Below are 16681 nucleotides of genomic sequence, written 5' to 3'. Positions count from 1 at the left end.
TTCAGTTTCTTCATTTACTTATCTTTTTTCTTTTACTTTTTTACAGAGACAAATTCTCACTATGTTGCCCCACCTGGTACTTTTTAACTCCTGGGCTCAAGCAATTCTTCCACCTTGATCTCCCAAAGTGCTGGGATTACAAGGCATGAGCCACTGCACCTGGCCAGCTCCCTCATTTATAAAGAATAATATATGTATTTATTAACACCCATATATTTTTCTATTCATCATGTTTATATATTATATCAGTTCCTCCTCTCTGAACAGATCCTATCAGGGAGAAGATGGGTCAGCAATTAGAAAACTTAGAAAAATTAGATATCAAATAATCATTTTTCTAGCCTCAGCTACATATAACCATATCTCAACAGACTGATATATTAGTTTATGTTTTAAGTTTCTGGATTATTATGGATCTACAAATAACTCTTACAAATTTTTGAGCCAAGAGACATCATTATTTTATTATTATTTTTTTTTGAGACGGAGTCTCGCTCTGTCGCCCAGGCTGGAGTGCAGTGGCCGGATATCAGCTCACTGCAAGCTCCGCCTCCCGGGTTCCCGCCATTCTCCTGCCTCAGCCTCCCGAGTAGCTGGGACTACAGGCGCCCGCCACCTTGCCCGGCTAGACTTTTCTATTTTTTAGTAGAGACGGGGTTTCACCTTGTTAGCCAGGATGGTCTCGATCTCCTGACCTCGTGATCCGCCCGTCTCGGCCTCCCAAAGTGCTGGGATTACAGGCTTGAGCCACCGCGCCCGGCCTATTTTTTTATATTTATCCCCCAAAACGATATAAGACAAACATGTCCAGTTTTTTCCACCTCAAAACTATTTCACACAACTGTTCCAGGTGATAGCCAATCAACAAATCCCTTATTGGCATCAACAGGTATAAAAAGTGGGTTAATTTATGTTTTGTAAGTGCTCCCAGAAAAAAAAAATGCACTGGCTTTTCAGTAAAACCCTTTAGTCAACACATTATTATTTTAAAAACTGTGTTATTTTATAAAGCACACTGTCATAACCAGTTTATCTGCTTTTTAAACTCACAAGTGAAAAAGAGCAATCTCAAACTAAGGCATGAGCATGTTAACTTTCTTAGATGACCTGCCCCTTTACTAAGATAAATTCACCTACTACCATGATTGTGTGAGTTCATTTTCTTTTACAGAAAATGTGGGCTGGGAATGGTAGTTCACACCTGTAATACCAGAACTTTGGGAGAATGAGGCAGAAGAATCGCTTGGGCCTAGGAGCTCAAGATCAGCTTGGTCAACATGGTGAAATCCTGTCTCTATTAAAAATAAATAATTTTTAAAATTTTTTTAAAATAAAAATTTTTTCAAAGTTAGCTATCACATCAACAAAGTCCTGGCTGAGTGCGGTGGCTCATGCCTGTAATCCCAGCACTTCGGGAGGCCAAAGTGGACATACTGCCTGAGGTCAGGAGTTTGAGACCAACCATGGCCAACATGGTGAAATTCTATCTTTACTAAAAATACAAAATTAGCCGGGCATGGTGGCACATGCCTGTAATCCCAGCTACTTGGGAGGCTGAGGCAGGATAATCACTTGAACCCAGGAGGTGGAAGCTGCAGTGAGCCAAGATCGTGCCAATGCACTCCACACTCCAGCCTGGGTAACAAGAGAAACTGTTTCAAAACAAAACAAAACAAAACAAAACAAAAAAACCCGTTAAAGCCCTGCTATTCCATAAGCAAATGCCAGAATCTGGACATTTTAAAACTAGAATTCCATCAAAGGATACAAAATTTCAGTTAGATAGGGGTTTTAAGTTCAAAAGATCAATTGTATGATGATGATTATAGTTAATAGTATATTGCATTCTTCAAAACTGCTAAGAGAATAGATTTCAAATGTTTTCACCACAAAAAAAGTGAAGTAATATGTGTGTTAATTAGCTTGATTTAGCCATTCCAAAATGTATACATATTTCAAAATATGTTGTACACAATAAATATGTACAATTTTTGTCCGTCAAATTAGAATTCTAAAACTTCAGTAAAAAAAACAAAAAACAAAAAACAAAATCAAAGGATTTGGCAGACATTTACAAAATTAGTGTTTAAAATTTAAGTACTTGCATAGGAAGGCATACTGAAGTTTTTATGGGTATGACTTGATGTCTGAGATATGCTTTTTAAAACTCCAACAAAAAGTTATTAGATTAGTATAAGAGAACAAAGAACAAAATTGGCAAAAATCAGTAACTGTAGAAACTAGGTAATTGGCACACGGGAGTTCGCTACACTGTTTTTATTTTTACGCATGTTTGAAATTCTCTGTAGTTTTTAATATCTGAATTATTACACTCATTTTTAACAAATGAGGACACAATGATGAATCAAATAGCAAAGTATTAAGACTCACATTACCTTGCTCTTTTGTTATTTTTACTGTTAACAACTGTTAGTTGTTACTTTAGCAACAAAATATATCTGTTCTGATCCACTGACAATCTGAAAGTAACAGGCCATGTAATATTAAATTCTTTCAGTGAAGACACGAAGTGACTTACCTCTTTCAGTTCTGGCCAGTCTATAAGAAGAAGTTTAGCAGGAGGTCCAGAAATTAGTTGCACTCGAATAAAGTCAGAAAACTCGTGCCAAGTAAAACAAAGATCCTTATTTCCAGGAGGACCTGGAATAAATTTGATGCCTCTTACACTTATACTCTGTGTGTTTTCCTAGTGAGGAAAAGTACATTGAGAAAGACAGGGGGTGTCACTCAGTTTTCAGAAAAACAAAATAAAATGTTTTGTCATTAACCCATGGGCATACAGATGTGTTTCTTGGTAACAGGACAGAAAATAAATTGTACCTATGCAATAATGGCATGTCACAAATTTTATTTTCAAGAGAGGAGAGACTGAATTTCTTCTTTCAAGGGGTAGGGGATCCAAAAGGTTCTGGCTATGTCTCTTTATCTTATCTTTTCTTAATTTCCCTCTTCCTTGTACTTTCTCCTTTCTGCTACCTGAACAGCTTTTATACTTTTCTTTCCCTGTTTGCAACATTACTTACCAGATATACACATTGTTTTTCTTTAGATTTTTGTACATCTTACCTTAATAAGAGGCTCTTCCCTGATCACCTTACTTACTGGCATACTATCTATCCCCTTCCTTACTTCATTTTTCTTACCTCTTATTTCTCATCTATTGCATGTCCTCTCCGTGACAAGATGATTTCCACAAGGGCAGGAGCTTTGATTTGTCACTACTCAATCTCTATTACTTAGAACAATGCCTAACACATCATATTAATGAGAATCAATGAAACTAGCCTATAATCTCTGCAATATGACTGAATGATTCCACACTGGCGTGAGTGCTATAGTATTCATATTTTAACGGTGACCCTTGAAGATTCAGTCATCTTAAATTTCTACTAGGTACAAATCTACTTCATCAAAATTTTGCTTTTGTTTCTGGGCTGCTGTAACAGTATTTCACCAAAATTTTAAAATCAGGCCAGGCACAGTGGCTCCTGACTATATAATCCCAGCACTTTACGAGGCCTAGGCAGAAGGATCCCTTGAGCCCAGGAGTTCACGACCAGCCTGGGCAACAGAGTAAGACCCCATCTCTACAAAAAATTTTAAAATTAGCCAGGTGAAGTGGCAAGCGTCTATAGTCCCAGCTAGTCGGGAGGCTCTGGTGGGATCACTTGAGCCCAGGAGGTCGAAGCTACAGTGAGCCATATTCACAACATTGTACTGCGCTCCAGCCCGGGCAAAAGAGTGAGATCCTATCTCAAAAAATTAAATAAATAAATCAGAGAGAAAACTTCATGTTTTATGTTCTCAATGATCTGTAGAACAGAACATTTTATGTAAAAAGTCACTGCAAAATAATCAAAATTAATCTCTCCTAAAAGCCCAATAAGCATAGAAGAATTTTTCAATATTCAGAAAACAAATTAAATAGATATTCCTTAGTAAAATGTACTGAAGTTCAAAATAGGTAAAGTCTATCTTAGGGTTCCAAATTTGACAGCTCTTCTGAACCAAAAGCCCTTCTGAAGGGGTGATTTCTTTTTTAAAGTCATGTTGGAAGTTGTTCTGGTTTTATTTCAAATCTTGAAAATGAAATTGCATTTACAAATTGTAGATGGGTACAAACAGAATTAAATATATAATTCCGAAAATGGGCCAAGATGGTATACGTCAATTACAGAACAACAGAAGTAGAAAAAAAGTCCACTTGGCTGGAGAGTAAAGAGCTATGGAGAGAGAAAGGGGTGAGATTATGGTAGGGTGGAATACTATAGGTATTACAGGCCATACTAAGGCAGCAACTGATTTCAAATGCAGTAGAATGTAACATGCTGATAGGTCTAATGGGTAGCATGAGAACTGAAAATTGACCCCTGGATTTGGTCAGGTAGAACAGAGCAGAAAAACATGATGAGAATGGCTTGCTACAGAATGACAGAAAAGGATGTGAAAACATACAACTCTTCCAAGGAGTTTTACTATAAAATGGAGGAGGGCAGTAGATGGACAGGAATACAGAGCCAAATGAAGCTTTGCTGGTTTTTCTGGAGGGATTTTTCCTTTTGTTTGTTTAAGATGAGTGACATTCCAGCATGTTTACATGCTGGTGGGACAGATCTAGTAGAATAACTGAAGATGTAGGAAGATGGGTTATAATTTAGGAACAATTAGGAGCCTGTGCACAGAATGATAGGAAGCAGGGATTGTTTATTCATAACCACAGGAGCACATTTATTTTCTGATTTCATCTACATGTAGCGTGAAGCTAGAAAATGGAAGAACCTAAAAGTCAAAGAGCACATTTTATCATTGTGGAGGGAACAAAATATCATTCAAAGTTCCTCAGTAGTGAAAACGATGCTCTCAACATTAGAAAAGAGCAGAACAGATTACTGGAGACAGAAACGTTAGTTAGAAGAGAAACATGAAAGTTATTTTTGTGACTGCCCCTGTTAAGAAAAAGTGTAATAGAGACTCTCAGAGAGGAAACGTTTTAAAAAGCATTCAATGATCTAAATGAATTTAACTTCCCTTTGACCTGAGAGATCTTCTCTCTCACCCACTGTGGACTGGCAGGTTCCTTAAGACCCAACTCCACCATGTCCTTTTCGCTAAAGCTGTCTCTATCTCTCCAAGCAGAGTACAGCATGCTTGTTTGTTTTAAACTGAAAGAATTCCACCAGAGTTTTTATTTTTTTAAGCTAACCTGAATTAACTGCACAGTTGCAAACCTTTATAATGATTTTTCTCCTCAGCATCCTGTTAATACAGAGTTTAAACACCAAGAAATTTTATTTAAACAGCTACTATGAAAAGCTATCAAAAAAATCTATACACCACAATCTTTATGGATAAAATGGTATGATGTCTGGAATTTGCTTCAAAATGATATGGTATGGGGAGAATGATGACTGTTGAAGATGATGGGAACACAAGAAATACCCATTCTATGTTTATTTCTGCATATGTTCAAACTCTTTCATTATAAGATTTTTAAATGCCTTTTATGACTTTTCAATTTAAAAACTAAAATCAAACTTTTTTGTTATACTAGTTTTTCCCAAACGTTTTGTTACACATGTAACAATAGAATGAATCAAACCAACATGGTATAGAAAGTAACCATACCTGAAAAGTTGTTTTCAAATTTGAGCTATCAAGTCCAACCCCAGCAATTGACAAAGAAGATAAAGAACTTGGTGAAAATGCTTGAATCTGATTTCCGTACTGATCCGTAATTATTATAACTAAAAAAGGGGAAGTTTTATTTTAGTATTCTTTTAATAGAAGATATAAATATCTACAATATACTTTATAAAAACATGCTTAGAAACTTACTCTTTGTTCTCTTACTAATTTTTGGTATAAAATAATTATACTCATTTTTTAAATTCACTATAAAATAAAGATTTACATAAGTATATTTTCAACTACATTTAACACGATGCTAATGTTAATCAGATTTTTTTACCATGAAAATTTGAAGATAATATTTTAATGTAATTTTCTAGACATAAGAAAAAATACATAGGAATCCATTCATACATGTACGTTATACTTTCATGTTTAAAAAAGAATTTTTTAATCCAAATGCCCATCAATGATAGACTGGATAAAGAAAATGTGGCACAAATACACCATGGAATACTACACAGCCATAAAAAATGATGAGTTCATGTTCTTTGCAGGGACATGGATAAAGCTGGAAACCATCATTCTCAGCAAACTAACACAGGAACAGAAAACCAAACACCGCATGTTCTCACTCGTAAGTGCGAGTTGAACAATGAGAACACACGGACACAGGGAGGGGAACATTACACACCAGGGCCTGTCGGAGAGTAGGGGCTAGGGGAGGGATAGCACTTAAGAGAAATACCTAATGTAGACGACGGGTTGATGGGTGCAGCAAACCACCATGGCGCGTGTATACCTACGTAACAAACCTGCACGTTCTGCACATGTATCCCAGAACTTATAAAGAATTTTTTTAGGAGTACAGTATCACTATTTTGTCCAGGCTGGCCTCAAACCCCTTGGTTCAGGCAATCCTCTCGCCTCAGCCTCCTGGGTAGCTGGGACCACAGGCATGTGTACCATGCCAAGCTTACTTTATACTTTTCTTATTAACTTCTAATTAGTAATATTATTACTTCTAACAAAAGGCAAGATTTTTTTCAACAAAATATGTTTGTCAAACTGATTTCAAAGCTATGTCAGCCTGGGCAAACATAATGAAAATACTTCAATCTTGTCTGACAACAGATTTTAAACCAGTAACATTATATGAACCCAAAAACTTTCCTTTCAGATTACATATCTAAAACATCCATAGAAGGAAACATCAGAAGTTTTTTTGTTGTTTGTTTTTAAAGCAAGCTATACTAACCTACTTCTCCTTGAAGCTCTTGGCCAATCTGTACGGTTTTTCCTCCTTTCATCTCACATTTTAAATGTTTAGGTTCATCAGGAAGTGGTCTGAAATTGTTTAACAAGTTAGAAGTCTTTAGTTAGACCATTAATTGAAGTAGTTCCAACATGCTACAGAATAACATATATAATGTTTGTATCCAATAACTCAAATATAATAACACCCCTTCAAATAACTGTTTAATTTATATAATCTGCTATTAACCCAAAAGAAAATAGGAAAAAGATACTTTGCAAAGATAGTAGACAATACGGACCAAAAACTTACAGACATGTTAAGTCACAGTATTTATGCTGGATTAAGAGGAAATTATGACAAGAAAACAGACGAGTTAATAACTCATTGAGTGATGTCTTCACGGTCAGAATGCAGCGCATTTGAAAATTCTGTCTCAAAAACAGAACTATCCTAAGTGTTGGGAAAAGTATAGAAATGGGTAGAGGAATTAAAGTCCAAGAGGTTATTGGAAAAGAGGTGGCCAAGAAATTGATAGGCCAGTGTAAAAGTTTTTTTTTTTATACATTCACTTAATTCTGTCCCTTCAATATAAGTTCTACATATTAACTCTAGTGGGACTCTCAGCTTTAAAAATTCTCACTAAGCAATGAAAGAATTTTTCCTTCTGAACAACACTGACTGATCACACTGTATCTTTTGTATTTTTCATGTCTTTGTCATTTTTCAGGTGTTTTCACTGTTGCTGGCACTAAACTTTCCTTTAATAAAGGTTCCAGATATTAGAAGGCCAATTCAGTGCAAGGTTATAGTGATAACAAAAATTAATCGCTATCACCAATGACACTTTATTCCAATCTATCATATTTCATTGAAACCATAGTATTTTTACATTAAAAACAACTTTCATATATGTGCAATGGAGGAAAGTATTTTGTTGCCACAGGCTGTAAAATATAATGAGTCCACAAACCTTACTGTAAATGCACTTTCCAAAGACACATGATCATCTTGGAATGAAACCTGGCAATAGCGCATATCTTTTACAGATGTTGGTACTTGCACATCAGGAAGAAGACCCTGTAGCAAGTGTTCTTTGTTAATCTCAGGAGTCCAATTAACCTAGAAGAAAATGGTATATTTAAGAATAATAAAGCTTAGTCTGTGTAATGTTCTCCTACTGCCACTTATCTTACTCTTAAAACTACATTATAATCCATCTTCTTCACCCCCAAAAAAAAGTCTCTTTATGGTCAGAAATGGTGTGGTTCATATACCACTATGATACGAAGGCATCCCCTTTGTCTCTGTTGTTAATGTTGCCCTATTTTTTAGTGAGACAAAATAAAAATTCTTCAGTCATTTCTTTAGTGCTTTGCCACAAAAGTATCACTGTGGCCATTATCGTTTAAAAGTAACATATAAATCAGATCACGTAATTCTGAAAAGCAATATTCAATTATTTTTTGAAAAGAATCCTATTTATGGGAAGGCTTTGAATGAGATCTAGGTGGACCTTATTCTTACTCAGCAGGGTGAGAAAAAAAAGTTTTATCTAACTTTCTGGACATTCTTTGGCCTTAATCTCTTCTTGGGTGCTTTCAGTTCTGTATTAATTTACACCTCTTACATTCCATATTTTGTCATTTAATCCATACTTTTTCAAGTCGTTTGCTCTACTCTGTCCTTACTTTTAAACTTCCAATACTTTCTATTTAAGAATTCTGACCTCAACTTTCTCTCTACTTTTATTTAGACTTCTATAGTTGATTTTAAAATCACTCATTTTCTATTTTTACTTTTAGATTTTATAGACAAGGTCTCGCTCTGTAGCCCAGGTTGGAGTGCAATGGCATGATCACAGCTCACTGGAGCCTCCAATTGCTGGGCTCAAGCAATGCTCCTGCCCCAGTCTCCTGAGTACCTGAGACTACAGGCATGCACCACCAGGTCTGCCTAAGTTTTTGTTAAGATGGGGTCTCACTATGTTGCCCATGCTGGTCTTAAAACTCCTAGCCTCCAACAATCCTCTCACCTCAGCCTTCCAAAGTGCTAGCATTACATATGTGAGCCACCATACCTGTCCTTAAAATCACTAACAATCTTTTTTTAAAAAAAATTCTAATTTACATTTTATTTTTCCTCTACTTTTACGTTCAGTGGGTACATATACAGGTTTGTTACATGGGTAAATTGCATGTCGCTGAGGTTTGGTCTATGAGTTATCCTATTGCCCAGGTAATGAGAATAGTACCCAATAGGTAGTTTTTCAACCCTTGCTACTACCCTCCCCTTTTTTGGAATCTCTAGTGTCTACTGTTCCTATATTTTCCATGGGTATTTAACGTTTAGCTCCCACTTACAAGTGAGACCATTCAGTATTTGGGTTCCTGTTCCTGTATTAATTCACTTAAGATAATGGCCTCCAGCTGCATCCATGTTGCTGCAAAGGACATGATTTTGTTCTTTTTTATGTCTGTGTAGTATTCTGTGGTGTATTTTCTTTATCCTTATTTTCTTTATCCAGTCCACTACTGATAGTCACCTATGTCTTTGTTGTTGTGAATAGTGCTGAGACAGAGACTGCATGTATATTTGGTGAAATGGTGTATTCTCCTTTGGGTATATATATAGTAATGGTATCGCTGGTTCAAATGGTAGTTCTATTTAAGGTTGAGAAATCTCCAAACTGCTCTCCACAGTGGCTGAACTAATTTACAGTCCCACCAACAGTGCATAAGTATTCCTTCTTCTCCACAACCTTGCCAACATCTGTTATTTTTTGACGTCTGTTATTTTTAAATATAGTCATTCTGACTGGTGTGAGATGGTATCTCATTGCTTTTGATTTGCATTTCTCTATGATTACGATTATGATGTTGAGCATTTTTTTCATGTATTTGCTGACCCACATGTATGTATTCTCTTAACAAGTTATCTGTTCATATCCTTTGCCCATTTTTTAAATGGGGTTGTTTTTTGCTTGTTAAAGTTCCTTATAGATTCTGGATATTAGACCTTTTAAGAATATACAGCTTGTTAATATTTTTTCCCATTCTGTAGTCTGTCTGTTTACTCTGTTGGTAGTTTCTTTCGCTGTGCAGCTTTTTAGTTTGATTAGGGCCCACTTGTCAACTTTTGTTAGTGTTGTAACTGCTTTTGGGGACTTGGTCATAAATTCTTCGTCAGGGCCAACGTCCAGAATGGCTATTGCCTAGGTTTTCTTCTAGAATTTTTATGGTTTGAAATCTTAGGCCGGGCGCGGTGGCTCAAGCCTGTAATCCCAGCACTTTGGGAGGCCGAGACGGGCGGATCACGAGGTCAGGAGATCGAGACCATCCTGGCTAACACGGTGAAACCCCGTCTCTAGTAAAAATACAAAAACTAGCTGGGCGAGGTGGCGGGCGCCTGTAGTCCCAGCTACTCCGGAGGCTGAGGCAGGAGAATGGCGTAAACCCGGGAGGCGGAGATTGCAGTGAGCTGAGATCCGGCCACTGCACTCCAGTCCGGGCGACAGAGCGAGACTCCGCCTCAAAAAAAAAAAAAAAAAAAAAAGAAATCTTACATTTAAGTCTTTAATCCACCTTGAGTTAATTTTTATATAAGGTAAAAGGTAGGGATCCAGTTTCATTCTTCTGCATATGGCTAGCCAGTTATCCCGGCACAATTTTTTGAATAGGGAGTCCTTTCCCATTGCTTGTTATTGTCGTCTTTGTCAAAGATCAGATAGCTCTACGTGTACAGGTTTATTTCTGGGTTCTCCAACCTCCTCCATTGGTCTATGTATTTGTTTTTGTACCGGTAGCATGCTGTTTTGGTTACTGTAGCTCTGTAGTACAGTTTGAAGATGGGTAGTGTGATGATGCCTCTCATTTTGTTATTTTTGCTTAGGATTGCTTTGAGCCCTTTTTTAGTTCCATATGAAATTTATAATAGCTTTTTTCCAATTCTGTGAAAAATGACAGTAGTTTGATATGAACAACACTGAATCTACAGATTCCTTTGGGCAGTATGGTCACTTGAATCATACTAGTTCTTCTGACTCATGAGCATGAATGTTTTTCCCTTCTTGTGGGTATTATCTACAATTTCTTTCAGTAGTGTTGCAGTTCTCCTTGTAGAGATCTTTCACTTCCTTGGCTAGATGTATTCCTAGACACTTTGCATTTTTTGTAGCCACCGTAAATGGGACTGATTTGGCTTTCAGCTTAAAAGTTACTGATATACAGAAATGCTACTAGTTTTGTACACTAATTTTGCATTCTGAAACCCTACTGAAGTTGTTTATCAGCTCCAGGAGGTTTTTGGCAGAGTCTTTAGTGTTTTCTAGGTATAGAATCACCTCCACAACGAAGAGACAGTTTGACTTATTTTCCTATTTGGATACCTTTTATTTTTCTCTTGCCTGATTGCTCTGGGTAGAACTTCCAGGACTATGTTGAATAGAATTGGTGAGAGCAGGCATCCTTGTCTTGTTCCAGTTCTCAAGGGGAATGGTTCCAGCTTTTGCCTGTTTGGTATGATGTTGGCTGTGGGTTTGTCATGGATGGCTCTCATTATCTTGAGGTGTATTCTTCAATATCTAGTGATGGCTTTTATCACTAAGGGATGTTGGATTTTATCAAAAGCATTTTCTGCATCTATTGAAACCATATTAAATCATATGGTTTTAATTTTGCTTATGTGGCAAATCACACTTATTTATTTGCGTATGTTGCACCAACCTTGAATCTCAAAAATAAAGTCTACTTGACGTCGTGAATTAACTTTTTTTTTTTTTTGAGATGAGTCTCACTCTGTCGCCCAGGCTGGAGTACAATGGCGCGATCTCAGGTCACTGCAACCTCCGACTCTTGGGTTCAAGCAATTCTCTCTCTCAACCTTCTGAGTAGCTGGGATTACAGGTGCCCGCCACCACACCTGGCTAATTTTTGTATTTTTTTAGTAGAGATGGGGTTTCACCATCTTGGCCAGGCTGGTCTTGAACTCTCAACCTCGTGATTCACCTGCCTCGGCCTCTCAAAGTGTTGGGATTACAGGTGTGAGCCACCACGCCTGGCCCGTGGTGAATTAACTTTTTAATGAAAATCACTAATATTCTGTTTCCTAGTTTATGCTGCTCTAATGTTTTTAGTTACCTTTTTATCTTTTAAAACCATCTTTAGTCTCTGTCCTTTATTGTATTAAAAAAAAAAAAAAAAAAAAAAAAGAAAACTAAGAAGGAGTTCCACAAAAAAGATAAAAGGCTTTCCTCACTCACCCTGGCTGTGTACCCCTCTGAACAGACTGCCCAGCTCAGTTCAGGCTGAATTCCCTCTATCTTGGCTTAATTCTCTCAACACCACAAAACCACTGTAAAGGCTGTACATTCAACTTAAGAAAAAAGGAGTATTCACTATCTTTTACTGTCAATGAAGAAGTGCATAGACATACATAATTACCAAATTAGAGGCACAATGTGTCAAATGCAGGCAACAACCTTAGAGAAGGTATGATAGGGAGAGGCTCTCCACTCAATGTTTTTCTTAAACTTCTTAAGAAACGAGGAAGTGGAAGCATGATTGTGAGAAAGAAGGAAATAGCTCAGAAGCCACATCCCTGGCACCATTATTAAACCACTACTTACCTTCAAATCTGCTTACAGAGATAAAATGGTTACCTCCTTTCCAAGTGGAATCAGAATTATTTCTATCTCAATTCTCTCTTCCCTCATTACAAAGGGGAAAAAAGCTGGCTAGAACAAGCATTGTTCCAAATAAGATTTTAAAACTCAGTTGAACCCATGCTAAATAATCCTTCTGAATTACCAGATCTTAGGTTTGGAAACACAGGATGGGTATGGTGTATACCAGTCTGAAAGAGCAATTGCTAAACAATGTTAACTCTCCAAAAATTTGGTTAACTGGGACTCCTTACTAAGAGTCTATGAATGTCAGCTCTCCAGACATGGAGGAATGCTTATTTCTAACTACCTCAAAAAGCCTGGAATTTTGGTAAATTCTTTTTCGACACTTGGGAATTTTATCTCCACAGACATCAAGGGGAAAAAAGTACAGTAAGTTCTGTTACAATGCTTACTTTGAAAATGCAAATTTGTTCCAATACAATCATGTTTACCTTGAAAATGCAAATTTGTTCCAATACAATTATCAGTAAGCAATTTAAGCATAAGGCAAATTTTACTTTTGCTTAGGTACGATTTCATCTTTGAAAAAACTAGGTCAACACAGAAAACTGTGCGCAGCTGAATCAACCAAGTGGGAACACAAAAAATGTTGCACCTCAAACACCTATCAGTCACCTCAGTTGACTGACTATGTGTTAATGATAGTCATGCTCATCCACAGACTGTTAAAACAACTTTCCCCTCACTTTCAGACAACCTTCCTTCCACCACTTTACAGTAACTCAAAAGCTGCAATAATTTCTAAGACTTCATCAAGCTAGGTAAACTGCCATATTATTATAGTATTTATGTACTTCTTAACACTTAACATGTATTACCATTATTGTTTTTGCCACTATTTTATTAGGTTCTCTTAATGGGTTACTGAGAAAGTTTGAGTATTGTGCCTCTAGCTTCCATTTTCCCTCATAAGTCCTGTGATTTTTTTATTGCACAATTTTGCACAGCAGAGTGATTTTGAAGAATGCATGTGTCTCATTAAAGAAGAACAAACTGAACTTTGAAAAAAGCAAGCACAGACTGTCCACTATTATTTCAGTCAACCATAAAGGGAATGCGAAAAAGCTGTCTACTTTATGTAATAAGACTCTTAACATTTTGATTTGGGTCCCTGTTCAGTGAGGTATTAAGTTTCAACATGCAGATTCAACCCTATCAAGGTACAAATGTCACATTTAGATGACAGCAGGTTCATGAGGACCAACAAAACTCCTTTCTAAGGATATTTTTAGAGTGGTATACCAATTTCAGTAATTTAAATGGCCAAATCGAGGCTCTGTAGTTAACAACACTGTTTCACTGCTTGCCTTTACAGATCTTTTGTTTAGTGCTTTCAAAACTGCTACCAATTTATTGCTAGCTTTATCAAGGTGGTGATGTTGACTGTGATTGCAGAAAAACAGCTAGTCAGGAAAAGCACAACTAAACAAAATGCCAAAACCTAGATTTTTAAATGTCAAAATCATTTTTTTCTAAGTATAATTTTGTCACACATGAATCATTCGCATTTCAACCTACTCCATGAAAAAAGCTTATTCTTCTTAGAATTTGAAATGATAGTATAATTTTTCTGTGACAACTTTTTTAGAGACTACCCATAAAACGGCTTGTTCAAAGTCTTACAAACATAAAATTTAAAAAGTTCTTACAAATAACCAATCTGTTAGAGATACTTACTTTAATTTTTTCTGCTAAAGCAGATGTTATATTGATTTCTCTTTCTCCTTCATCATACATTTGAAAAATAAGATTACGCATAGTATCACCTGCTATCCAATTAACCTCATCCTGATGTTTGATCTGAATTGCCTTTTGTCCTTCCACACTGAATATTTGTAGTCTTGCAACATGGCTACTGGGAAGTAACTTAATAGTCTTTTCCACAGGTGCCACATCTTTACAACTCTAGGAAGAGAAGAAAACACAAACACTGAGTGATATCTGTACTGAAATCTTACACTCCTGAAGAATTTACTTTCAATATTAGGGAAGACCATCTCATACATTGTTATACTCACAGGTTTTGTCATTAAGATGGCACTGTACTATTAATAATTCCATATGTTATACCATCAGGTTATAAATGACAGTGGCCACATTCTTGAAACAAAAACAATTATATTTGGACTAAAAGGATTCCCTTCCTCTTTTTTATTTTTTTATTTTTATTTTTGAGACAGAGTCTCGCTTTGCCTCCCAGCTGGAGGGCAGTGGCGCGATCTTGGCTCACTGCAACCTCTGCCTTCTGGGTTCAAACCACTCTCCTGCCTCAGCCTCCAGAGTAGCTGGGATTACAGGTGACTACCACCACGCACAGCTAATTTTTGTATTTTCAGCAGAGACAGGTTTCACCATGTTGGCCAGGCTGGTCTCAAACTCTTGACCTCAGATGATCCACTGGCCTTGGTTTCCCAAAGTGCTGGGATTATAGGCATCAGCCACTACACCTGGTCCCTTCCTCTTATTTCCAAGTTTCTTTAAAAGTATTGCCAACTTGTGAAATTTTAATTATGTTCATACTCTGTTAGTATTTATGAATAAGAATAAAGATGTAAGAAATTAAGAACTTTCCATAAAATCAGAGACAAACAGCTACCATAAAATATATTATTTAATGGTAATAGATTACATTAAGCTTTCAGTATTTTTTCAATTCATAACACATTGGGGTAAGTGATCAAGGTTGTTTATAGCCAGAGAAGGACTCTAGACACCCTAAAGACAACTGGTCAATATTTCAGCATATTTACAATTTATTACTGGCACACCAGTGTTCTATAGATCAAAGAAAAGACCTAGATTATGCTATATAAATTGATTTTAGGCACACAAAATTAAAATATTACATTATTATTTCATAATCTAGTTATAGTCTACTCAACAGCATACACTAAATTTAAAACAAGTTTAAACATAAAATACCTTTATAATCTTACCTAACTCATGTCTCCTTCCTCATCCAGTCGTAGCCATTTAACTTATGGAAGACTATCCATGTGAGTGATATTAAAAATTCCTACCTCACAGAATGTCAGGCACACAACCATCTTCTGTTGTATCTTATTTGCTTTACTCCTAAACTCAGTTACTGCCATTGGATAACATTTTGTAACTGCATATTAGAGGACTTCTGTTGGCATTTGTTTTAATTGACCTGAATTCTTGGTCTTCTGCTGATTGGTCTGTAGTATTTACATAAGTCCTAATGCCTGCTGCTCTCGCCTCCAAGTCCAGATTTCTCCCTAATTCATAGTCATCTTTTGCAAGAAAGTGTGCTCAAAAGTATGTTGCCCATATTATTGCATAAAGAAAATGCATAAAAAATACTTTAAGGTTATCAAATATAACCAGCTTAAAAAGAACTGGAATGAAGAGTCACCTCATTCTAATTCAAAAAGTAAAAGACATCTTGCATCCATTTGAGGTTCAAGCTATGTTAATAATTGATGTATAATTAGCAGGAAAGTATGAGTTAATCAACCAATTAGATTATCACCATTACCAATTACTAAGAAATTACATTTAAGTATTTTACTTAAGTATCTGTACTCAGCAACCTTAGAAGTTTTACTTAAGTATGTGTTATCCCACTCCACAACCTTAGACTGTTTACAGCTCCTGCCTCCATGCTGGCTTCGCTATCAGCCATGATGCATCGCCAATAAAAAGTATCCTACTGGCACATGATATAGAAATCCCTTTGTGGGCCAGGCACAGTGGCTCACACCTGTAATCTCAGCACTTTGGGAGGCCGAGGCGGGTGGATTACGAGGTCAGGAGATCAAGACCATCCTGGCTAACACTGTGAAACCCCATCTCTACTAAAAATACAAAAAATTATCTGGGCATGCTGGCGGGCACCTGTAGTCCCAGCTACTCGGGAGGCTGAGGCAGGAGAATGGCATGACCCCGAGAGGCAGAGCTTGCAGTGAGCCGAGATCACGCTACTGCACTCCAGCCTGGGCGACAGAGCGAGACTCTGTATCAAAAATAAATAAATAAATAAAATGATTGACTATAAAGTTAGCTTTTTCTTATTTTTATTTTATTTTTTGAGATTTACATAAATCACTCATTAAGTGGATGCTTTC

General features: G+C 36.7%; 1 protein-coding gene across 1 annotated transcript in view; it reads right to left on the bottom strand.

Annotated features, from left to right (window-relative positions):
• Positions 1 to 16681, bottom strand: part of SMCHD1 (structural maintenance of chromosomes flexible hinge domain containing 1) — a 156572-nt gene that overhangs the window by 57796 nt on the left and 82095 nt on the right. The window contains exons 25-29 of the mRNA XM_011957791.1: positions 14268 to 14495; positions 7878 to 8026; positions 6908 to 6996; positions 5647 to 5765; positions 2540 to 2707 (exon numbers count right to left, since the gene is read on the bottom strand). Of these exons, the coding sequence (XP_011813181.1) occupies positions 2540 to 2707; positions 5647 to 5765; positions 6908 to 6996; positions 7878 to 8026; positions 14268 to 14495 (753 nt within the window). The remainder of the gene's footprint in view (positions 1 to 2539; positions 2708 to 5646; positions 5766 to 6907; positions 6997 to 7877; positions 8027 to 14267; positions 14496 to 16681) is intronic.

Source organism: Colobus angolensis, unplaced genomic scaffold (assembly GCF_000951035.1).
Source record: "Colobus angolensis palliatus isolate OR3802 unplaced genomic scaffold, Cang.pa_1.0 Scaffold45, whole genome shotgun sequence".
Classification (NCBI taxonomy): Eukaryota; Metazoa; Chordata; class Mammalia; order Primates; family Cercopithecidae; genus Colobus; species Colobus angolensis.
The sequence above is the reverse complement of the archived record's forward strand: the minus strand, read 5'-3'. Positions and strand labels throughout refer to the sequence as shown.